The 26,694-nt window shown below is 37.1% G+C and overlaps 1 protein-coding gene across 3 annotated transcripts in view; it reads right to left on the reverse strand.

Annotated features, from left to right (window-relative positions):
* The window catches only part of LOC124555404 (pancreatic triacylglycerol lipase-like), a 452,049-nt gene that overhangs the window by 75,244 nt on the left and 350,111 nt on the right, over nt 1-26,694 (reverse strand). For all 3 annotated transcript variants that reach the window (XM_047129300.1, XM_047129301.1, XM_047129299.1), the window contains 3 exons: nt 16,204-16,358; nt 14,908-15,027; nt 712-858 (listed from right to left, as the gene is read on the reverse strand). In XM_047129300.1, the coding sequence (XP_046985256.1) occupies nt 712-858; nt 14,908-15,027; nt 16,204-16,358 (422 nt within the window). The remainder of the gene's footprint in view (nt 1-711; nt 859-14,907; nt 15,028-16,203; nt 16,359-26,694) is intronic.

Below are 26,694 nucleotides of genomic sequence, written 5' to 3' on the forward strand. Positions count from 1 at the left end.
ATGTGAAATTAGATGATGATATAATGTTCAGTGGAGAAAATATATTTAAACAGCCATCCTAAATTATAGAAATCACAAATCACTCATATCCACATGTGTCTGTTTTACTAAGAGCTAATACCGACTGTGTCACCAATGATTTTTCACACAGACCTTATTAAGTAACAACAGAAATTACTTGTCTCAGCCATACTCAGTGTACAACACCCACTCTATAATTCAAGTGAATTTACAAGTGGCTTACCTAAGCACTTGACATTGATTTGAAAAAGATACTAAATCTTAGAGCTAAGTGTCTTCAATCAGAAAATTGACTGAATCATTCTGAGAAGCTGCAGAAAAAAGGGTGTTTCCATGAGTAACTGCAATTTTATGTCACATAAAAACAGATAATAAAAAAATAATGTGTAAGAACAGCACAAAATTAATATTCCACATGATGACATCAAATGACATCAGTGATTGGTGAGCTACAGATGAGTAGAATTAATCCAGTCTGTTACAGAGAACTACTCACTTCACTTGCACCATATAGTGTGCAAAATAATTTGTTTAATTCAGTAAAATAATTTATGTATGACTACTGGTACTGCATATTTGCCTTGTTAAATGCTTGTTCTGTCATATCAAAGAAATAATGGTTTCAATACAAAGCTCAAGAACTATTTTCCATCAAGACTGACTAAAGTAGAACAATAGTGGGATAATTACCTCCAAGTAGTTGACAAAATAAGCTAGTTCAAGGCCAACTAGTCTTGTATTTGCAGTGGCTTGTGTGTAAAGTGGCAAAGAACCACCAGCCCAGTCTACAACAATGACATTCCAGTCACTATGCTTTATAAGTTCCCGTCTCATCTCCTGAAACAATTTTTCTTAGTTTATTTATTTCAATTAAACTTTAAAAGTACACAAAATCATTCAGTTCAAATTGAATACTTAAAATATAGCATTCTCACAGCCAAATATGAGGGTAAGTCAATTATTATATGCAATTTAGTTATATTTGTGTTAATATTGGTAGTACTGTCGTTTTAGATTGGTAATGCATGCTTTGTTTATTTGTTGTCACATCTTTGCAATTTTCAAGCTGCTAAGTTAGTTTCGTTGTTTTTTGTGGTCGGAAGGTGTGTCAAGGCCGAAATTCATTGAAGACTTTCTGTACAGTACGGCAACAGTGTTATGCCACAATGGAGTGACTACAAATGGATTGAAAAATGATGAAATTGTCCCACAAGTGTTATCCATAATGAAGGAGCCAGATGACTGTTTACCACCACTAGTGAAGAAACCATTGAGCGTTCACGTGAAATGATTCTTTTATACAGACAATTAACTATTGACAAACTATCTGCAAATTAGTCACAATTCTGCCTACAAAATCATCCACAACAGATTTGGGTTCCATAAAGTTTGTGCAAGATGGGTCCCAAAACAGCTCACACAGTTGCATAAACAAATACGCTTGGACATTGGCAAAAAACATTTGGATTGCTACGGTAACGAAGGAGACACCTTCTTGGACAGGATCATTATTGATGATGAAACATGGATCCATCATTACGAGCCCGAGAGTAAACAGCAGAGTATGGAATGGAAACATCCAAATTCACTGTGCAAGAAAAAGTTCAAGACCCAACCGCCCACAGGAAACCTGATGCTCACGGTTTTTTGGGACACATAAGGCCCAGAACTGGAACATTATGGGGAAAGTGGCACAACAATAAAAAGTGTATGTTACAGTGAGATGCTTACTGCCAGCCTAAAGCCTGCAATTTGAAGCAAATGCCGAGGATTGCTGTCAAATGTGTTGTGTTGTTGCGTGACAATGCGGGGGCTCTGTGGCGGTTATCAACCGCAAGCAATCGACTGACTCATCTTTGAACTAACTTCATTGAAAAATTGTTTAGAGAAGTGTTCGCCATGTTGTCGAATCAAGCGACTGTGGATTTTCAATGTGTCACTTTGTGTACCTATTTCTAGCAACAATAAAAGTATTCAATCGATTAAGTGGTATGTTTCAGTTCTACAACCTCTATACAACCCAACTACCTCAAACGTTATTACATTTTCGCAGCATAAAGCACATTGTAAGCCCTCGTTTCCTGAATGTAAAATAATGACTATTATAAATCTGCATATATACCAAGTGTTAACATATACAAAGAAGAATCTACATGAAGTAAAACTTAGAAATAATATTGATGGTCACACTACAAGAAATAATAATTCCATACATATGTCATACTATAGGTTACCAAAGTCAATCAATAGCTATGAGCTACTGGACTACAAACTATTTACTTAGCTTCCGCAGGTGGTACAAAATCTTCCAGAGTGTGAATTTAGGAAAACATTAAATAAATGACTTGTTGTCAACCCCTTCTATGAATTAAAAGAATTTTTTGACTGCAACATGGAATTGTAAGCTAACAACTGACATGGCCAAACAGTTCTATTTGTTAATTTAATGATTACATTATGTTTTTAAAAAAAAATTGTCTATTGCTGTAAAGGCCTAATAATGACAAAATTATCTTATCTTTCAGGAAAACGGTAGCAAGGTGTGTTTAGTGTCATGGCTAGTGTCATGGCTAATTCCTCCCCAATACTTGTCAACATGCAGCTAGTGCTGCTCTTCTTGTGGGCTCATTAGCAAGACAACATTAAACACTCACAAACAGAAGTAATAATAGCAGATGTCATAATCATTTTCTTGCACACTGTTAAAAAACTTAGCATCACAACAGTCAGCCTAAAGTAATTATTACATTTATTTCCCACATAAACAAGAGCACAGTTTGTGTGTTGAATACTGAATTTCATTTATCAACATCCGATACAACAAGATCCAGATACTCTTCAAGAAACATGAAAAGAAAGTTGTCTCATTTTATATAAATGTCCTACAAGAGGCAAAAATGTGGAACCTATATTTATTTAAGAAATTACAATTATACTTCATTCTCACCTGAGACTTATCTGCAAATTTAAAAAAAGTAACATGCAACTGAGACAGGCAACATCTTAGTACCATTTTATGTCCAGTTCAGATCAAATAATGACTGCAACTCACCATGGCATGACTCAGTAAGAAATGAGATAGGTTTGTGAGCCGTGACTCATGACCAGCAACACAATAGGCTGTAATACATTCAGTTTTCTTTTCATTTTAGGATACCCTGATGAGGTCATTAGCACTCTTATGAAAATGGTATGAGTGACATGGAGTTAGACATTTAAAGCTGAATAAAATACAAAACAAAAACTCTGTTTTTAAAATCACACTCATTTACCTACACAGTCACTTTATATTATATAGGAAGAAAAACTGAAAATTATTTTCGTTTTCAAACTTGCAGAAGTCAATTAGAGAATAAAAGAATAAATGGTAAACTAACAAATCAGAATAAGGAGGCTGACAGATCATTTGTAAAAGCCTGGATCAAACAGCCACCCTGAGAACACATTAAAATCTCCTTCTAATAAAACAGGAGGTACATTAAGCATTTCACAAAACCTTGAAGGTCATACCATACTTACATCATCATCAGTCTAAACACAGAACAGGTCAGCTGGTAAACTAATCCTCCTTCAGAACTGAGGTCATTAATGCATCCTAATGTGTGGCACTCAACTTGGAGAAGCCAAATGATATACTGGTGGTGGGAAATATTTCCATTACCAATATTTTGTGGGCAATGGGAGGGGAGGTGGTGATGTAAGTACTTGATCAGCAAACTTTGGGGGCAATGTATTGGATTAAATTTTAAACCTCTCCACAGTGTCACATTAACTGAGGACAGATCACACTCTTCATGGTGTCCATCTTTCAAACAAGTATGTCAAGCTTAGGAGCTCACATGACACTGCTCAAAACAAATAGCTATGTAACAGCTACAGTGCAAGAAACAAAAGAAAAATTTGGAGAATGAATTAAAGTCCAGGGAGAAGAAATAAAAAGTTGGAAGTTTGCTGATGACATTGCAATTCTGCCAGAGACAGCAAAGGACCTGGAAGAGCACTTGAATGGAATGGACAGTGTCTTGAAAGGAATCATCAACAAAAGCAAAACAGGGATAATGGAACGTATTCGAATTAAATCAGGTGATGCTGAGGAATTTGATTAAGAAATGGGACACTTATAGTAATATATGAGATTTGTTATTAATACAGCAAAATAACTGATGGTGACCAAAGTAATATAATATGCAGACTGACTATGGCAAGAAAAGTGTTTCTGAAGAAGAGAATTTGGTTAATATAGAGTATAGATTTTAGTGTTAGCAAGTATTTTCTGAAAGTATTTGCATGAAGTGTAGCCATATATGGAATTGAAAAATTGACAATAAACAGTTTAGACCAGAAGATTTTGAAATGTGGTGCTACAGAAGAATGGTGAAGATTAGATGTGTAGATCATGTAAGTAACTAAGAGGTACTCAATAAAATTGGGGAAAGAACAGATTTGTGACATAGCCTGACTAGAAGAATGGACGATTTGCTAGGACACATTCAGAGAATCTAGGGATCGCCAGTTTAGTATTGGAGGGAAGTGTGTGTGTGAGTGTGTGTGTGTGTGTGTGTGTGTGTGTGTGTGTGTGTGTGTGTGGGAGGGGGGGGAGGGGGGGTAAAATTATAGAGAGACACCAAGAAATGAGTACAGTAAGCAGATATTGTCTATCACTTGCAGTCAATCTTCTTCCCACCAAAGCATACCTCTGCAGCTCAGAAGCATGGAAATGGCATGTAGGGTGTTACTACATTGTGATGCAGAATATTCTATAAATGCTTCCTTGACTAATAATTCTTTTCTGTGAATTACCATAAGCCATGGTACCCAGCATAATGACATCTCTACCCTGTCTTTTGTAAATGGATAAGGGAATTCTGGATATGTTTATCTGCAGGGTATATTTCCTGCATGGACTGAAGGATGCATAAGCAGCCAGTGTACATGAAAAATTCCACAGCACAAATACGTCTCCAACACTTTCACATTTAGGTCTACATGTATTTCTGCAACAAGCACAGTAAATGCATATTGAGGAAATGATCAGAGAAAAGCCAATGAGCAGCAAGGAGAGCCCATCAGCAACTACTACTATGAATAATGTGATTAAAGTAAGTTGCAAACGGAGGATAGGGCTATTGCAAGCACATGCTTATGAGCTAAATAATAGTTACCTGCATATTTCTTGAGTCATAATTGGGGTGTCTCACTATGATTGGTACAAATCAGTGTTAGGAGTTAACAAATAGATTTGATTTCAATTTTAAGTTGAAAATTAATGTTATTGTCTATTACATTCTTTACATCACTGGGTAAGAAGTCAGAAATTTTAATGGCTTTGTGTGCCACACTACTGCCAAGTAAGGGACTTTTAAGTCATTTCTACTTCCAGTATTATATTTATGAAGGTGGTTGCTGCTTTCTGATTTTGTTGAGAATGAACTCTGTAAGAGTGAAAATATACTGTGAGACAGTAGCCAGTATGCCCAACAGTTTAAAGAACTTTCTGAAAGAGATTCGATAGTGGATGCCATATATTATCCTTACATCGTTCTACGCAATAAACACTTTCCTCCTGAAGTTGCCTCAGAATTTGATGCCATTAGTTAATAGTGAATCATTCTTTGAGCACTACAGAATTCCATATATTGTATTGACCTGAGATTAGTGACAGTCCATTTGCAGAGAACTGGTTGTTAATTTCTCGAAAATTTTAATTTTATTTTCACCTGTTGAAGTTTCTCCATCAGGCTTGATTATTATACTTGCATAAAGAAACCTATTTCTGCTTCTTGATGTAAGATAGCACATCATTTAAGTACAACTTGAAGGACAGATCCAATATTTAACTCTGTGGTATACCTGTAGTAATTATGCCCCATTCTGAAAAAGAAAAAAAACTCTCCCCCTCCTTTTAATGAGATGGAAGATGGGATGGAAAACAGTTAACAGCAAGATCTCTGTTATCGTATCATTCAGATTTCTATAGAAAGCTGTAAACTGCATAAATGCTTTTGACAAGAAATTATATTTTGTCAGTATTTTGATATTTCAATTTTTTAATAATCTGATTCATGAAATGAAAAGTGGCATGTTCTGTGGAAAGATCTTTTTCAATCCAAACCGATACTTCTAAATATTTCATTTAGGAATAGGTGGGTTACTGTTCTTATGTACACAAGCTTTCTCAGTACCTTCAATGAGGTGGTAAGCAGTGGAGCTTGTTGGCAATTATTAATATCTATCTTATAATGATGTATGGAAAGTTCTGGTTGAGAATAACAAATTATTTAGGAATAAAGTAGATGACTCACCTAAAGGCCATCTTTTGAGGATGCAGCACTTCTGCCTTTAGGTGAGAGGTGAGCCGTCTCCTTTATTCCTAAATAATTTGTTAATATCTATCTTACTACTTTTTTGGAAAGTTTTGGGCCAATGGCATATTTCAGCCTGTCTGGAAATATACCCTGTGAAGGATATATTGCATATGTGACATAACATATTGTTAACAAATGAAGAACAAGATAGTAGTAATTTACTCGAGATATTATGAACTCCATAGGAGTTTTTCCTTTTGAGGAAGTAAATTACATGCTTAATTTATTTGGTAGAGCATGGAGTAAACATGAGTTGGCTGTATCTTTGTGGCATTGTCATTTCTCATTGCATGGACTCTATCGTTTTGTCCCTTAAACTGCCTATGTGTATCTTCTTAGCTACTTCCATGAATTGATTATTAAATATGGTGGCTACCTGGCTGCCTTCATTTATTATTCAGGTGTTTTCTTCACTGCTGGATAATCTTTTCTATCAGTGATTACGTGTTCACCTATAAATATGTTATATATTATTGTATAGCTTTTCTGTATACTTCTGGTGGGAAAAATCAATAGAACTCAGGTTGTACTAACAAGGGAAACAACCCATCGCAGCCCCCTCAGATTTAGCAGTAAGTTGGCCCATTGGATAGCCCATCAAAAACTGAACATGGATCAGATATGAAAACAGGAAGAAGGTGTGCTGAACTGAAGAGAATACAAATAAAAACAGTGAATATTACAAATTTAATACGTGCAATATCGAGTGTCATTAATGAGACTTAGTTCATAGTCACGTGGTCACGGTGTTAGACTGTGAAGGGGGGAGATCTGTGTTCAGATCTACCTTGTGCCCAACATTTTCTTTTTTTTTTCACAAAATTATGAGCTGTTCATCTGGTCGTTGACATGTCTGATAGCTGTATTTAAATTTGTGTATGTCATGATAACATTTACTTGCGATGATAATATATTCTTACCACATGACTCATATTCTGTGATGAATAGTGCGAGCAGGTGAGATGAAGCATAGACCTCTCACAGAAATGAAAACAACAAATAAACAGGTGTGAACTATCCAGAATGAGATTTTCACTCTGCAGCGGAGTGTGCGCTGATATGAAACTTCCTGGCAGATTAAAACTGTGTGCCAAACCGAGACTCGAACTTGGGACCTTTGCCTTTTGCGGGCAAGTGCTCTACCAACTGAGCTACCCAAGCACGATTCACGCCCTGTCCTCACAGCTTTACTTCTGCCAGTACCTCGCCTCCTACCTTCCAAACTTTCTAGAGCACTTGCCCGCGAAACGCAAAGGTCCCGAGTTCGAGTCTCGGTCCGGCACACAGTTTTAATCTGCCAGGAAGTTTCATATCAGCGCACACTCCACTGCAGAGTGAAAATCGCATTCTGGAAACATCCCCCAGGCTGTGGCTGAGCCATGTCTCCACAATATCCTTTCTTTCAGGAGTACTAGTTCTGCAGGGTTCGCAGGAGAGCTTCTGTAAAGTTTGGAAGGTAGGAGGCGAGGTACTGGCAGAAGTAAAGCTGTGAGGATGGGGCGTGAGTCGTGCTTGGGTAGCTCAGTTGGTAGAGCACTTGCCCGCGAAAGGCAAAGGTCCCAAGTTCGAGTCTCGGTCCGGCACACAGTTTTAATCTGCCAGGAAGTTTCAGGTGTGAACTATGTTGCAGTGGTGGAAAAAACCTCTAAAATGGAATGCAAGAGCCATAACATGTAGTACCTGTGTAGAAGAAATAGGAGTTACGTATGTCTGGAAGTCCCTTCACTACATGCCGCTGTTGGAAACAGACATTCACCATGACAAATACACAAATTTGAATACAGCGAACAGACACGTCAATGACCTGATGGACAGTTTGTAATTCTGTGAAAAAAAATGTTGGACACAAGGGAGATTTGAACCTGGATCTAACCCAACGCAGCCTAGCACCATGACCACATGACCATGGTCTGAGTCTTGTTAATGTTGCACAATATTGCACATATTAAATTTGTAATGTTCACTGTTTCTATTTTTCATCTTTTTTTCCACAGTTCAGTACACCTTCTTCCTGCCTTCATGTTTGATCTGTGTTCAATTTTAGATGTGCTATCCAATGGACCAACTTACCACTAAATCTGAGGGGGTTGTGATGGGAGTTTTGCTTGTAAGTAACCTATTCAGTCTGCCTTTTTTATCTGAACCTTCCATAAATTTAATATTGGACACAGTGTGCTACCTCTTACTGACTGTGTGGGAACAAGGCATAGCAGATGACGGCTCACCATTGGCATTACACAAATGAGAGTGTCATCTACTCTCCCATAAACTAATCATCAGAAATCATAAGTGACTTTAATAAAATTATAGCTGCAATCTAAAACTGCATAGAAGGTAAAGTTTAAAACATATCCAGGATTGCAGTGCCTCCTGGGTCAGTCCATATCTTGTCATTTCTTTCTGAAGAAAAAAGTTTTCTGAATTATGTGTGGAGTTCCCCTGAGAACATATTGTCTTAATCTTTTTAAGAAACTTGGGATACTTACCCCTACTTAACATTATATTTATCCGATTAAAAGTTTCTTGGCTGACAATCCAGTGCACTATGAAACCAACGAAATTAACCATGTTCACAAAACAAATAGAAAAGCTGACAGCCAATGTGATTTGAAAAACCTAACATGGTTACAGAAAGGTGTACAGAATTCCAGGATTAAAATATTTAATTCATTGTCAAATAACATCCAAGGTCTACATAGTAATAGTGCTTTATTTAAAAATACAATAAAAATCTATTTACTTGTTAAAACTTTTTTTCAGTAGATGGATTTTTAACAGATATATATAAAATTCTTATGCACATGTTTTTATTGTTTGTTTGCTATGTATTGTTGTGCGACATATGCAAATCCTTGAATGAAGTCTTTTTCACTTTTCTTCTGTTTCTATTTGAGTTTTATGTTTTCATTTTCCATGCCACTGTTTTTGAAGAAACTGACAATATATTTACAAAATTTCATTTCTTTCATATCACTTGCTTTCAGTTTACTTTCTGGAAATAATCATCAATTTCTGTCTTCCAGAATGAGAATTTCACTCTGCAGCAGAGTGTGCACTGATATGAAACTTCCTGGCAGATTAAAACTGTGTGCCGGCCCGAGACTCGAACTCGAGACCTTTGCCTTTTGCTGGCAAGTACTCTACCATCTGAGCTACCCAAGCACGACTCACACTCTGTCCTCACAGCTTTACTGCTGCCAGTACCTCATCTCCTACTTTCCAAACTTCACAGAATCTCTCCCGAGTTCGAGTCTCGGTCCAGCACACAGTTTTAATCTGCCAGGAAGTTTCAATTTCTTTCTTTCCCAATTTTCATTTGCTAATTTCCTAATTATTTTCATTTTCAAAATATTGTAATTGTCAAATGAGTTTTGTAATGCAGACTTTAGTAAAATATAAACTCATTTCAGCACCCCATTACGTGTGATAATTGTTTCCTTGATCACAATGTATTTGCTCTCTTCCTCTAGTGAACAAACTTTGTTCACAAGATTTACATCACTTAGCTGCTCAAATTCCGTTACACAGATATCAGTATTTAAAATTTCACAGATGTTTTCATCGGGTAGCTGTTTACAACCAGAAATTTGGATTCCAAATTAAAATATTTGTTCTAATTAGGACAAAACACTTTATAATGCATTTTTCAGATTTTCAAAAAACAGTGAAATATGCATTGATATACTGCACCCAGATAATCAGAAGCTTGTTGTTCTGAAAATTCTAACAGCTTTTGACCATAACAGTTTTTTGTTTTGGGGTTTCAAAACATGAGAAACTGACTAATTTCCCAAACATTTTAAGAAATAAATTTGAGTATACCTGCAAAACTATCCAAGCTATAGAGTAGCCTCCAGCATAATTTTAAAGTCCTTGAATTGTTCTTTAGTTTGGTATGCAACATAGCACTACTGTGAGATTAATTTAACATTGCAAAAACCCAGAGACTTGAGGTTTTCAAGTCCTTAAAAACAACCCTTTTATTTTTTCTCAGAGAAATATGTGTGTTTCTTACCTATCTCTGTTTGCCTTTGAAAAAATCTGAGGACGGAGAAAGAATGGACTGCAAAGGAAGTTAATTTATAAATACAGTTCTGAAGATCAGTCCTACCATCAGCCAAGCCATACTGCCTCTTTTTTTTTTTTTTTTTGCATTCTGTAATCAGGATAATATTTAACTGAAACATTTTAATCATATCTTCATCTAAGACACACACACACACACACACACACACACACACACACACACACACACACACAAATATGCAAAAATATGATGCACAGGAAAGCAATCGTCTGAGTGGGATGCAGATTGGTAGATGTGATGTAGAGATGAACAGATAAACAAATGATTACATTTTCGGAAAAACTGGATGATTTATTTAAGAGGAAGAGCTCCATAAATTCAGCGAGTAAATAATGTGTTGGTCCACCTCTGGCTCTTATGCAGGCAGTTATTCAACATGGCATTGATTGAAAAAGTTGTTAGATGTCCTACTGAGGAATACTATGCCAGATTTTGTCCAATTGGTGTGCTAAACTGTCAAAATTCTGAGACGGTTGGTGGGCAATGCCCGTAATGCTCCAAATGTTCCCAACTGGGGAGAGATCTGCCAACCTTGCTGGCCATAGTAAAGTTTGGCAAGTATGAACACACATAGAAACTCTTGCCTTGTGCGGGTGGGCATTATCTTGCTGAAATGTAAGCCCAGGATGGTTTGCCATTCATGGCAACAAGACAGGGGGTAGATTACCATTAATATACTGTTTTACTATAAGGGTGTCATGAATGGCAACCAAAAGGGTCCTGCTATGAAAAGAAACTGCTCTTGGTTGTTGGGTTGTATGGCAGGCAATAGGTTGATATTCCACCAATGTCTGGGGCATCCCCAGACATGTCTTTGCTGGTAATCAGGGCCCAATTCAAAGCAGGACTCATCACTAAAGACAATTCTACTCCAGTCAATGAGATTCCAACCAATGACATGTCTGGAGATGTCCTGGACAGTTGTGGGATACCAACCCGAATGTCACCTGCCATACAGCCCGACAACCAGGAGTCACGGGCTGGGGTACCATTTCATTTCATAGCAGGGTACCCTCAAATCCTGGGTTTACATTTCAGCAAGATAATACTCACCCGTACATAGCGAGAGTTTCTACTCTTTGTCTCTGTGCTTGCTATACCCCACATTTGCCAGCACAGTCGCTGGGTCTCTCACCAAATTGAGAACTTTTGGAGTATTATGGTCAGGGCACTCCAATCAGCTTGGGATTTTGATGATCTAACATACCAATTGCATAGAATTTGGCACACTACCTCTCAGGAGGACATCCTACAACTGCACCAATCAATGCCAAGCTGAATAACTGCTTGCATAAGGACAAAACATTACTGATATGCTCAATTTGTGAAGCTCTTTCTCTTGAATAAACTATCCAATTTTTCTCAAATATTAAACATTCTTTTGTCTGTACATTTACAGCACATCTACTGATTTCTATCCCATCCAGATAATGCCTTTACTGTGCAACATTTTCTTTTTTGACTTAGAGTGTATATACAAAATTTCAACACCTGCCATCACAAACAAGACTGATTATGAAAGTGATGCAGAATGGCTCTGTTTTACAACAACATTTGGCAAAAGTGCCTGTAGGGGACTTGAGCACTGTCAAAAGACATGTTGCTAAACCAAGTTTATGAAGTCCATTTCAAAATAAAATCCTGACACAAAGGCAGTTGAATGACTTTGCACAAGAAACCATTCCTGGCATCCACTTTGGATTATGTACAACGGAGGAATACTCACAAAATGAAATAAGGTTACTGTTGCAGTTCATTAATTTAAAAATCATACAAGGCACTCAAACTATCCTCTCTCACTCCAGTGTTTGAATTTCAAGCTATTAGTAAACCATACTTCTTGAATGGTAAACTAAATATGCAAGCGATTTATAAGCATCATAAGATATGTGGATCATTGAAGCTGGATTAACCGATAGAGCAAGTCCTCAAACCAAAGTTTGTGGCACACTACACACATTCCTGAAAAGAACCATCAATCTACAAAATTCAAGGTTGGTGTTCTTTGTTAAAAGGGACATGCTACTTAATTTTTTATTCTTATTGTACTGAAAGTAAGGTTACGCCCGTGATCCCTACCTACTGGAAAAATCCATACACAAGGGGGATGGTGGTGGGCGGGGGGGGGGGGGGGGGGGGGGGGAGGGGGTGAGGGGGGCCCAACTGCTCTGTGGAGCTTCTTTATTTTATTTATTTTTATTCTCTGTGTCTGAAAAAGATTGCTTAGACTCTTCTAACAAAAATTTACATGATATCATTACAGTCATTCTTACGCAGTTGTTTCTACTTTTGTTAACATTTTATTACTTAAATGTATTTTGAGGTTAATACTATAGAACTAATAAACATGAAATTCAATTTTTAGTAATACTTCAGCTTGGTTTTTTAACTGTTAAAATCTCTAAATTCTTCTACATTATTCCTCTACTATGCAGTGCAAACTATTGTTTGTAAACACATGTTAATATCTGATACTATGAGCTCCAAATCTTTGATTTATTTGACATGAACTGTCCCTCCTATACTTTAATAAATTTACAATAATTGTTGGCCTCTTTAGCAACCAGTGCAGCAGTCAGTTCCAACACTGGGTTAGGGCTGATCTGTCTCTCACCAACCATGATAATGTCACATTTATGGTGACCCCAAATCAACAAATAGGATAGAAGCAGGAACATAACCCTTTGCGTAAAGTCCCAATAAATCAGTTCATAGGAGTTCACATGAATTGCAGATACAATAAGTTGTGTACTTGATATCTACAACCATTTACTGTCTCATATATATGACACTAAAATTGTTTAAGCTTTACAGCCCACTGATATCAACCTTAGTATGACTATAGAGGAAGCATTATCAGACATTGAGAATAATAACATGTATCTCACATTTACGACTTTCTGATAACACTATGCATGGTGCACAGATACACATCACAATTCAGAAAATTGTACTAGAGATATATGCTCTCACATATGCACATGAAGCCACCCAAATGCACAGTGCTGCAGCTGTGGAGCTTTCCATTAGTGTGTGTGTGTGTGTGTGTGTGTGTGTGTGTGTGTGTGTGTGTGTGTGTGTGTGTAAAACATATGATTAAAATCTTCTCAGATGTTCTGCCAGATTGTATGATTGGTTCTGCATAAATTTTCAGCCGCAACAATTGGTGTCACGTCCAGGTGAATGTTGAGGATTAATGGGCTAGTCCTCTGTGGTGACCTATTATGGTTTTATTGACACACGTACTCATGGGTGGCAGAAGCAATGATGGAAGAATGGGGCTGAGCACTGGAAAGTCAGTTGTTGCTATGTCATCACTGGATTCACATTGTGCTTTATTGTACCCTCAGTATGCCAGTACAGGGTCCACCCTCTTGGTAAGTTGGAATTTGTTGTCATTGTTTATCAGGCTCTGGTCAATTCAAATTCTACCACTTCTTTGGGCAAACTACTACTTTGTGAAAATCCAAGAAGAATATAAAATGCAGTTGAAAGTGAAGTTTTCCAGATAGTGTATTAATTTGTTGGATTCTGTAGCCATGATAGTTAGCCTTCCTTGTGTAATAGTCAAATTACTGCTTTTGAAATTTTTATTATGCAGCAGCCAACCAGTGAGAGTTACGTGGTCACCTGATGATACTGCTGATCATGTACTGACACAGTGTCTGAAGATGTTTCTCTTTAAGTGTTCAAACTTCTTAGCAAGCAGTTCCCCACCTCTGCTAGTGATCATAGATATGCTCAGGCATTGGTTATTTTTCTTGTGTGTACTACCACTACTTCTGTATCACTTTTTCTCCTAGCTGATTCTCCTTAGTGAGAACAGCACACAGGGTTGTATGCACCTTTAAGGTATTTTACTCTACTTCTCTTACTGAACATATACCACATTTTATTAAAGACCAACTCTCAATAGAGACTAGCTGTCCTACTCATTATACTTCCTGCAATTACATACCCACATCATTCAGGTATTCTGGCCAGAGGTACTGTGTTACAGTATTAGTTGCAGTGTTTATCGAATACAACTTCCATGCTGAAAGAAGACTACCTTATAATCTGTTATTCTGGCACTTGTATCCAGTTCTTGGGTTTGGTGTAAATGCATGGAGGCTTTTGTGGTAATATTTCCCTGTTAAGATTTTCATCACAAGTATTTCATTAAAAAAAAAAAAGTTCACAGATTGCTGCACATCTTACGGCAGTTAATCATTCCCAAATTGAGCAAAAACTTAACTAATAAATATGTAAAATATCATAACTAGACAAAATTAAGTTAAAAACTGTCATTACCTTCATTAAATAACAATAACACACATTATAATATTCATCCTGTCAGAGGTTGGTAGATATAAAGTTGTATTATTTCAACAATAATTTATGAAAGTAAGTACAAAGTATTAAATGATAAATATATTGTTCTTTAAAACTTACTTTAACCCAGTTACTAAGTGGTGTATCAATAAATCCATGAATTATCATTTTTGTAGGTTTCTTTGGATCAAAATTTGACTTGCGTATTGTGTAGTCATTTTGAACCCTCAAAACTTGTCCCTGAAATGTGAAAGCAGAATTCTAAACAATATAATCACTGTATGGGAAAATAACTGATTAGAACAACTAAAAATGCATTATAGCTTCATTCAGGTTAGCTCTTTGTGTGTGAATCTGGTTTGAAATAATGATATCAAACAAAAAGAGAAACATTTAGTTCTGGGATATACATGTAAGAATTGAAGTAAAACTCTGTAAATTATATTATGTGTGAAGCATTAGAAAGGCCTGTAGTTCTGACAGTTGCATGATCAGTACCATATATTCCCATCTGATTTAGGGAGATAGAGCAAAATTTTTCTTCTAAGAACATGAACCATTCATGGTTAAAAGGTTAAAATGTGATCTTGTGATGAAAGTTTTGTTCATAGTTACATAAAGAAGCCAAATACATATTTATGAGTTGCTTGTTTTTGGGCACAGGGATCCTTCCCATCAAAAAAAGTCCTGGTTAACATGATACAACAGAAATTATCTCTTGTTGTCTTGAGATTTTAAACATTAATAACTCAGACACCTCTTAGCATGAAATAACTTCCAGCCATTGAAAAATGTGTGTTGTGATGATACGTGTAATCTTCTACTAACTTCCCCATTTTTTGGGGTCTCTGTTTCCCATGAACACTTCGTTAGAAAGAAATGAGAGAAACTTATATTCTTACAATATGAGACACTTGATGACACTATATTACCTTAGCCTCCAGTGGAGAGAAAATTTTTCCCCATAAATGAAGTAATCTGTGTTTTGTATGTTTCCATATTTTAGCTATTTGTGTTTTCTAATAGACAGAAATAGAGCAACTGTCCACTGTTCACTTCAATTAGTGTGCAATAGCACTTTAAGTACATTTAGGCTGCCTGCTATACTATGTCAAGTTACACTACTCAAATACACAGACTCAGTTTAGATCTGACCCTCCTCCCTACTTTAAGTATGGGCTTATCATAATATTCCACATTTGAGCTGCTGCTGTTGCATTTATGTGTAACAAACAGTTACTTACTTCTTTCAGAAAGTAACGATTTGTCTGTCAACTCACAAATATTGAAGTTTGTATACATTACATAATTTCACATAAAAATTGCATCACATAGCAAGTATACACACACCTCATTTCACCACATACACAAATAAATTTTTCTTCTAGATATTATAAGCAACAGTACTTGTCTTACCTCTGTAGGATTCTTGCGAGTGTATAAAATGAAGCGAGTGCCAATGACAGAGCGAGGAAGTGGAAATACATTGAAAGGTCGATATATGAGATGGTACCATTCACGTGTTACATTTAGACATCCAAGTTCATCATAACAGCGGGTTTCATTTTCAACTGGGGAAAAAAAAGAGACATCAAAGGCACATAATAAAAGAGTATTGACTCAAATATAAAACTGCTGACAGAATTAACTGGCAGACTTGCTTACAAACTACTAAACATCAGCTTTGTTCTGTACACATTTGAGTGATTGTAACACAAAAAATATTATATTAAAACAATTACTGAAGTAGGAACTTGACACAGACTAATTAGTGTTCACTGATTCAAGCACTACATTTAGTATTCAGTAACAGTCCATTAGGTCCTTGCTGAAATATCAAACATATTTCTAATGCCATATTGTAGCAGTTCAGCATCAAAAATCTATTTTGAACTTCATGTACTTACAATGGCAACAATGGTACTTTAATGAAAAATAAGAAGAAATGACAGCCGGTGCAATTCTAGGAACCTGCTTCATAGGTGGATACAATTGTTGTGTTCAACATACATTCTTTTTGAGTGCAACTGTAAAACATAAAACAGCAAGTGTCTTTGTAACATATCATTAAATATGTACAGTTATAGAAGCATTTTTCATTCGTCCTTGAATTTCCTGCTTTTGAATTTATACAGAGTGTTCCAAACTAATGTATACACTGTTTGAAACTGAATCACTCTTTAATTAAAGTGGATAGAAATAACTTTTTTGGGTGAGAATTCAGAAGACGGTGAAAACATAGCAATGTTTCCATTTGATGAAGGTTTGGAAATAAACATGGCATTATCATTTCAAGAATGGAAGTGGGTACTAAAGTGTTATTGGAAAACAGACACCGTGAGATTTGACAACAATGGACAGTCAATATCACCACCTTCACAGTTACCAACTACAAGAACCTGAGACAAGTCTGAAATTGATGGAATGGTATATGATGTGAAGAAGGGACACTGTAAAATAAAGAAATGTTCAACAGACAATAAAAGTTTTGATGTAGTGACTCAGGCATGCATACAATCTCTGAAAAAGTCTGTCAGGCAATGTTCTCATCAGACTGAGATAAGCAAAATCAGTGTTAACAGAATTTTGTGGACTCCTAGATGAAATGCTCAAATTCCAACACTTCTCCATGCTCTGAATGAGGATAAACTCAAGAGGCAAATTGAATTTTGTGAGTTGTGCATCAACATGTGTGAAGAAGGTGAGTGCTCTGAATGAGGATGATCTCAAGGGGAAAACAGAATGTTGTGAGTCATGACTCAAATGATTTGAAGAGGATCAATGTTTCCTTGATCTAAAGTCATTAATTGAATGAAGCAACCGTTAAACTCAGTGGAACTATTATCCACCATAAATGAGTGTACTGTGTTTAGGAAAATCCACCTGTTTCTGAAAAAAGGCATGATTATCTACCAGGAGTAGCAGTCTAGTGTTGTCTGTCATCTTAACCCATTAGCCCGGAATTAATTTTTTTGTGATTTTTTTTAAAAAATTTGCATTATTATGTCTGTAAAAGGCATAAATTACACAACAGTTGTTTTGACGTCATTACCGCCATTTGTGAGATATTTAGCTTTCACGACCTAAATTTATATGGATTACAACTTCAACTAAAATATGTAGGTTATTGAAATTTCTTATTACATATACAAGTTTTGTGCAAATTTATTATTCAGTCTTCATCATACAATTGATACCTTATAACACCTTCCAACTAATAATCAAAAATCAAACCTTGAACTCAGCATTATTTTACATGAAGTGGAATAAAACTGTCAATACACAGTCCCAAATTACACTTTGAACACATTGTTGTCACAATAGATTTACAGTTCTTGTGTGCACACCCTTTCTTCTTCTTTTCTTCTGTGTGCTGGATGAGGCGGTCAATCTTATCAAACGTAATTGAATCTGATATGCGGCTATCGGAACATGCCCTTGATGCAGATGGTCTCCCGGCTCCTTTTGGTAAAGCTTGGTGTATTTGCAAGTACACTGTTGCTACTTCTCTCTTGAAATCAAGCTGAGAAATAGTTTGCTTTCTTGCTTTATTATACAAAATCCTTCTGTTTTGTATGGCGACATCTGACATTCATGTAAAGAGACACCAGTACCATTTCTTGCTTCTTATTGCAATGCAATAGCATGCTAGATTCTGATCCATATGATCAGTACCTCCCATATATGTATTATATTTGGCTACCAGTTTTGGTCTGGGAATCATTATATTTCGCTTTTCTGGTTGCGAGAATCTCTTGACTTGGCCAACTTCTCGTGCACCACATGAAGAAGAGATCATTGTGACGACTGAGTTGTCCATCCACTGCACATACACAATCTTCATCTGTGTCTACATTCAGATCTGGGGGCTCAACAAACACATCACGTTCAATATCGTCATTATAAAGAATCTCCAGGGCCTCAGCAAGCGAGAAACCCCTTCTAAAACAAAAAAAGAGAAAATTCGTCCTTTTACTGAGTACAAGCGCCTAGCATTGCAATATGGCAACACCGACGTTCAAACGGCCTAAATGAACGCAATTTGTTTCACAGTATATGAGTATTTAAAGCACAACCATACTAAAAAAACAAATTATATATCGTAAGTTCCTGTGTAAAACATACTTACTCGAACTTATACTCCATTTTTCTTCATCTTTCAGCAAACAACGAGTTCCAGCACTGCTTACGCCACAGAATTTAAATGTATTGTTAAAACGATTGCATTGTAGTGATCTTTACAGTCTTGCAGAACGGAATCCAGTGCTGCCAACACTCTCGCTTTGTTGATGTCGTGGAATCAACGATTTTTAAAAAGTATTACAAACGTTGCCATATGGCAACGCACGGAGTAATGGGTTAAGGGTTCATTGTGCCATACATCTTTGGGCTGATTGGCACAGGTGACTTACCTACAAATGTTGCGGACAATAACTCCATGTCTTAATAACATCTTTGACAATGAAGATTATTATTTTCATCAGAATGGAGCACCACCTCACTTTCACATGTGAGGTAATTTCTCAGTAACACGTTTCCTTTGAGAATAGATTAAGAGGAAGTGCTGTGGAGTCACTAGCTTGCCAACTGATTTAACCTCTTTAGACTTCTATCTGTATGGTACTCAAGAACACAGTGTATACAGAAAAGCAACAAACACTGGATGATCTAAAAGAGCAAACTGGGCAATCCAGCAATGTTATGTTGACAATTCATTGTGGTGGAAGGTGGTCATTTTGAGCATACTCCACCATAAGTTATGCCTAAATGTATATGACGCTAAAAACTTTTGAATTCTATGTGCTTTAATTAGAGAGACAGACAGTTTCAAAGAGTGTATATACATTATTTTGGGATACCTTGTAGATAAATTCCTCTGTATAACTATTTTTCCTTCATAAAACAAGAATGGAAACCCATAAAATAATTAAGAACAAAACAGACATATGAAAAGCTGCCGATTCAAAATGCATATAACACACTGAGGTGACAAAGTAATAGGATACCTCCTAATATCGTTTTGGACCTCCTTTTACCCAGCATAGTGCAGCAACTCTATTTGGCATGGAGTCAACAGGCTTTTGAAATCCCCTACAGCCATGCTGCATGTATACCCATCCATAATAGTGAAAGTGTTGCTGGTGCAGGATTTTGTGCACAAACCGACCTCTCAGTTATATCTCAATGATGTTCAATGGGATTTATATCAGGTGCCCTAGGTGGCCAAATCATTTTCTCTAATTGTCCAGAATGCTCTTCAAACCAGTTGCAAACAACTGTGGCCCAGTGACATGGCACACTGTCATCCATAAAAAATTCCATCATTGTCTGAGAACAAAGAGTCCGTGAATGGCTACAAATGGTCTTCAGGTAGCCAAACATAACCATTTCCAATCAATGATCAGTCCAGTTGGACCAGAGAACCCAGTCCGTTCCATTTAAACACAGTTCTCACCATTACGGAACCACCACCAGCTTGCACAGTGCCTTCTTGACAACTTGGATCCATGGCTTTGTGGGATCTGCGCCACACATGAAACCTACCATCAACTCCTACAAAGCGAAATCTGGATTCATCTGACCAGGCCACGGCTTTCCAGTCGTCTAGGGTCCAACTGATATAGTCACGAGCCCAGGAGAGGTGCTGCCACGCTGTTAGCAAAGACATTAGCATTGGTCGTCTGCTCCATAGCCCATTAATGCCAAATTTCACCATACTGTCCTAATGGAAATGTTCGTGGTATGTCCCACATTGATTTCTGTGGTTACTTCACACAGTGTTACTTATCTGTTAGCACTGACAAATCTGCACAAATGCTGCAGCTCTCAGTCATTAAGTGAAGGCTGCCAGGCACTGCATTGTCTGTGGTGAGAGGTAATGCCTGAAATTTGGTATTTTCAGCACACTCTTGACACTGTGGATCTCAGACTACTGAATTCCCCAATGATTTCTAAAATGGAGTGTTCCGTGCATTTAGCTCCAACTACCATTCTTCATTCAAAGTCTGTTAAACTCCCATTGTGTAGCCATAATCATGTCAGAAACCTTGTCATATGAATCACTTGAGTACAAATGACAGCTCCACCAATCCACTGGCTTTCTATGTCTTGAATAAATGATACTACTGCCATCTGTATATGTGGGTATCACTATCTCATGATTTTTGTGACCTAGAGTACACTGTCCAGTCACATTAATGTGACCACCACCTACGTTCAGTGTCAACATGCAGTAAACACTCCCAGGTAGGAGGTGGCAACATTAGCAGTGGAGGGTACATAAAGCATGTCGTGGGGATAAGGAAACCAGTGCAGCCATTGTCATAATGCAGAAACCATGCAATTTCGCTGACATGCAAAAGGGCGTGATCATTGGGTTTTGGGCCAAGGATGGAACCATTTCCGAAATGGCTAAGTTTGTAAACTTTTGATGGGCCGCCATTGTTAAAGTATACCATGGGTGGCAAAAAGGCGCTATCCAAAGCCCATGCTGACAGCTGTTCATCAGTGACGAAGGCTGGAATTTTCATGCCAGTACCCCAACTGGATAACCACCAAGTGATGACAGGGGTCTTTTCAGATGAATCACTGTTTATGCTCTACTGGACAGATGGTCATTGGTTTGCAGAGCGTGAATGTCTGACAGCAAACACGCTGCAATAAGAAGGAAGCATTCTTGTCAGGAGAATGTTTTCATGACATTCTCTGACTGATCTCTTCATTATGGATGGCGCATGCTTCAATTCTTTACTGCAGACTTCAGGATCTACCAGTCATTAGCAAATAATCATATTATCTTTGACCTCTATACCCATCCAGGTGTATTTTCAATTAGCCCACGTAATCCTAAAAATTATTCCTTTATTTCAAATTCATTTCTGGTTTACTTAGATCTAAGTGCAAGTCTATTACAAAAATACGTTGGTCATTTTACTATACATTCCGCTTTGTATCTACAAGAAGTGTAAAGAATGGCTGCTTTTCATTTTCACAGCTGGTATCTTGTCCTCTATGAATTTGGAAACTGTCAATCTCCCTCCCCCTCCCCTACCCTCCCAATTTCGTTTTTGCAAATGTACTGACTTCCACTTTCAACTTTTGAATCATCAGACTTTTCTCCAATTGAACTTTCGTCACTAATTTTGGCACATACTTGTTCTGGGCGTAAGCTGACCGCTGAAAGATTGTATATATGTTCATTGTCTTTGTAGCTCCTTTGTCTTGGCAGGGTTTTAATTTTCTATTTTAAGCACAGCTTAAATATGACTTCTGTCTAGACACTACGGATTTAACATAATACAAATGTTTAAGAACGGAAAACATAATAAAAACAAGCAACACGTTTACATTAATGCAAGCACAGCTTGGAAGAAGAGGAAATAAAATGCACTACCCAGATAACTGATGTACACAATTGTAACGTCCAAGTCGCTTTCTATTAGCAGTTTACTTGCTCTGTAAAATTACGTCCATCACAAATTTACAAAAAGACTTTTCGGATTCTTAGCAGAAGAGCATATTGTTGTCAACACAACTTTAAGGAAATACAGCACTGAATAACATAGCGCACTCATCGCGCTAATTTAGTGTGTCGGGCTCAGCTTGTGTAGGAAAATAGTACTGGTGGAATCTGTGCGAAGGGCTCACCGCTAGCCGCCACATGTTATAGCTTTCTGGCTAACATTAAACAAGAAAAGCTACGAAATACTTGCTGGCATCCTTCTGTTACTTCTCCTTTATGAGCTTCCGTGAACGTAAGAGCACATTTTTAATAAATCAATAAAAGCCAGTTTGGGGGCCTATTAGTACGGGGGCTTTCCCGTACTGCGGGTTCTCCGACACTATTATTTATGCCACTTCTTGTACTTCATTGACGAGGAGAAACATTTTAATCGAGAAGGCATACAGTTATGTTTATAATACATTAAATAAAATGACCGTAGCTATTCCTTTTCCTCTGAAGAATATACTGTATTTTATTGTTCATAGGAGAAATAAAAAACTCTCTTTCCATAAAGAACCTCAGTGTCCACTGCATTACTGTAGCACTTTGCTCAGCTACCTGAAATTGGTGCTACATTGTTCTGTACACTACGTCCACACTAACATCAATACTGTCCGTACAAACCAAGTTGACACGGTGCGATGGCTGATGGTAGTGACCGTAGAGCCATTTCCTGTTTTATACGGTTGCTCCCATCAGCCACCACGCTGTGTCAGCACGGTATGATTGCTATACTTTGCCAGTCACTCTAATTTAGATTCCATTGCTGTTTCATTATACAAAATGCATAACTTAAGCTCAGCATGATTATTTACACATGACTGTGACAACAATGAAACATGAAGAAGTTGCTTGTTTGAATGGAAGATGAGTATAAATGCGGAAACCTAGTTTGTTTTTGGTATATAAAATAAATGTTCACTGCTATTTTATTTTCAAAAAATACCCAAAGCTAATGAATAGTGCTTTAAAAATGAATACAATATTATTAATTACAAAAACTGCATGTGCAAAAAGTTAAAACTATTTTCTGCTTGTAATAAAATTTCTTAACTTTTCAAAAAGTGTGAGTAATGTGGAAACGCCTTAAAATTATGGAAAACTAAGTATGTTAAATAAAACTGTTAGAAACTAAGCACATAAAGAGGGATTCCACTTTTCACATACTACACACACAATCCACAATTCTCCCCTCACGTCTTTGGAAAGTGCACCTCTACAAAAAATGAGGATCCTCGCTCTGCTGTTGTGATGGCACCTACTTCATGTTTACCTTTCAGTCCAATTACACGTGATATCTTGCTCTGAACTACAGTTAGCCCAGTATCGTCTACATTGTACACACACTCAATACTATATGAGTGTTTACTGTACTAAGCTTACAAAGTGTCATACAGTTTGTGGCTTCTTTGTTGAACCCGTTTGCTGTCGAAAATGAGGTCCCCATATACTTGTGCGCTGTGAGTTTATTTTTGTGTCGACTAAGAAAAAGGCCAAACCAAGCTCTACCTGCATCGTTTAAAATAAAAGGATGATGGATGTTATTTTTGCCGCTGGTTGATAAGCTAGCCTCTTGACGTCTAATGTTACGGTTACTAATTCTGACGAAAAAGTATTCTGACGAGAACGTCCGAAATCCTCGCCAGAACAAGGCGGCTACACTGTGCGCGTTTGCTGATATTCTGATAGTACTGTACGTTTCTGCTGCTCAGTAAAGATGGGCGAACTTTATGTATTTTATTTTCTTGAAAGTCTGTTAATGATGTTATTGATATTAAATGGCGGAAAAACAGAACATGTCAACCAGTTACTTTCTAGAAGAGACGACAAAGGAAAGTTTCAAACGTTATTTCAAGAATTGTGGGACCAACCGGAATAATTTTTCGAATATTTCAGGATGAGACCAACAACATTTGAATACATACTGGAGGGTATAGAAAAAAGCATCAAAAAATTCTCCAATTTTCGTGAGTGGTTTTAGGCAAAACAAACCCCACTGGCTGTAGCTTTAAGGAAAAAAAAGTTTACCAACGTATTCAGTTCTTTACTTCAATGGAAATTCGAAATAGTCAAAAATTTAATTTTTATTATTTTTTAATTATTCGAAATATAAATGAAAATACAATCAAGTGAAACAAAATATGCAGAAAAATTGAACAAATAGCACTTGCATTTTCAATTTATATCGTTAGACGTTACACTTGAAAAGAACAAAGCAAGGTGTTGAGTACTCAGTGGAGTTCCAACTGTGAAGCCCAACTATCACTCAAGAATGAACCACATGATTTTAAACTTGTTTTGAATGGTGGATTAGCCGTAGTTCATGTTGATCTCTGAACCCCATCAAAAGATCCTCTTCGAAAAATACTCGTTGCAGTTTAGTACTCTCAAACATTTCTCTCTCGTCTGGTACTTTCCTCAAATATGGCAGTGTATTCATTACAAAATGATATTCTGTATCTTCATTTCGAGAAGTTGAATTCCTTTCCTTGAACATTTGTATTTTTTGTTCTTCAGACGTAATGAATTTTTTAACTGCAGTGGCATTATTCATCTTGCCAATTTTTTTTTCTTCTGAGGGGCAGCGAAGTTTTATGGGGACGTAGTTTCATTCGTTGTGTTCTGGGCTGATTCGACAGTTTGTGTTTGTAATTCTTGTTCATCTTCAAGGGAATTAGGGGAAAATGTAGTAGTTGAATTCTGAGTATCTGCATCAAAAGTTGTCTCGCTCGGGGTATTACCCTGCAATTGTCTTTTTTGAAATTGGTCCTTAAAAACTCCATGCTTTTGAAATGGGCCCCACTTAGACTCGTCGATGATTCTTCCTTCGTCTGTGCTCCGTTTTTTAGGATTCTTGCTCATTTCCTTGCGAAACATGTCCCTCAAACCTCGCCACTTAGTTTTGGCTGCATCGCCTGCAATTAGCAAAAAGAACCCAACTGATTAATGTTTTGAATTGTGACCTAGTGTTATGTTGGTGTTTTGAATTATTGTTTTAATGTCCATGTTGATTTATTGTATAGTAGTTGTTTCTTATTGCAGATTTCTATCAACTGGGATGACATTTCGATCACTAAGCTTCACCAACAAAATTTCACACTGTGGAGTTCGAACCATAGTTTACGAAACATGCCAAGCTATACTGAAGCGTTTCTGCGGTTTACACATGTCTTTGCCTACTACAGACGAATGGAAAACTGTCGCGAGTGACGTCACAACAAATGGAATTGCCCCAACTGCATCTGTTGCATAGACGGGAAATAGATTCGCATGAAATGCCCCAAACAAACAGGGTCGATATACAAGGGCTATTTTTCCGTTGTGTTGTAGGGAGTATCTGGTCCATATTAAAAGTTCATTGCTATTGAAGTTGGGGCTTACGGTAAGCAAAGTGATGGGGCAACTTTTTCAGATTCAAATGTGTATCACTGGTTTGAAGCAAACACTTCAAACATACCAGAGAACGAAAATATTCCGTCAACCGACATTTCAGCACCGTTTGTTCTGTTGAATGATGATGCTTATCCTGTAAAAACTTATTTATTGAAACCACATTCAAGACAAAGACTTACTATTGAAGAAAGCATTTTCCATAATAGACTATCAAGAGCTAGTCAATGTGTCTTTGGTATTTTGATAGCCAAGTGGAGGTGTTTACAAACTGAACTGCAAATCGATCCAGATAAAGTAGACATCGTAGCTAAATGGTTTGTCTTTTGCATAACTTAATCATCGGTAAGAAAAGTCCTATCTCCTTTCATATTCCTGAGGTGGACTTCGAGCCCCTACACAATGTGCTTGTTTCACAGAGGTATAATATTACGGAAGAAGCACGAATGAGGCAAGAGAAACCTTGAAAAATTATTTTGTTAGTCCAGCAGGTGAAGTTCTGTTTCAGTACAACCTACTGTAATAATCTTTAGCTGTAGAAGTCATGTTCTTGATGGATAAAATGTAAAAATTAATTCTAAGTGTTTATGTAGCTAATTAATGTAAACCCCACATCCAAATAAATAAACTATTGTACTAATTACTAGTATCGAGGTCTATAGCAACTTTCTCCGACTTTTGTAGTGAAATACCCTTCTTATGACAATGTTTGTTTCTCATATCCCACAAGTACATGATCTCGTACACAAAAATGATCAATTTATCGTAAGCCATGGTGAAATAACCAAATCACTCTGAATTCAAATCACGAAAACACCCAAAACAGACGCAGGTCGCACGAAACAAATCAAACTTTTTAGAACGCTCAACTGATTCTAACGACGTAGTGCATCTCCTGGCGTATTCGTCGCTGCCAGTGTAAACACTCTCACTGGAAAACAGCCGTTTGTTTCTTCGGACGAATGCATCAGAACACATTTTCGACGAAACTCGCATCCACAGAAGCGCTTATC

This window comes from Schistocerca americana, chromosome X (assembly GCF_021461395.2).
Source record: "Schistocerca americana isolate TAMUIC-IGC-003095 chromosome X, iqSchAmer2.1, whole genome shotgun sequence".
Taxonomy (NCBI): Eukaryota; Metazoa; Arthropoda; class Insecta; order Orthoptera; family Acrididae; genus Schistocerca; species Schistocerca americana.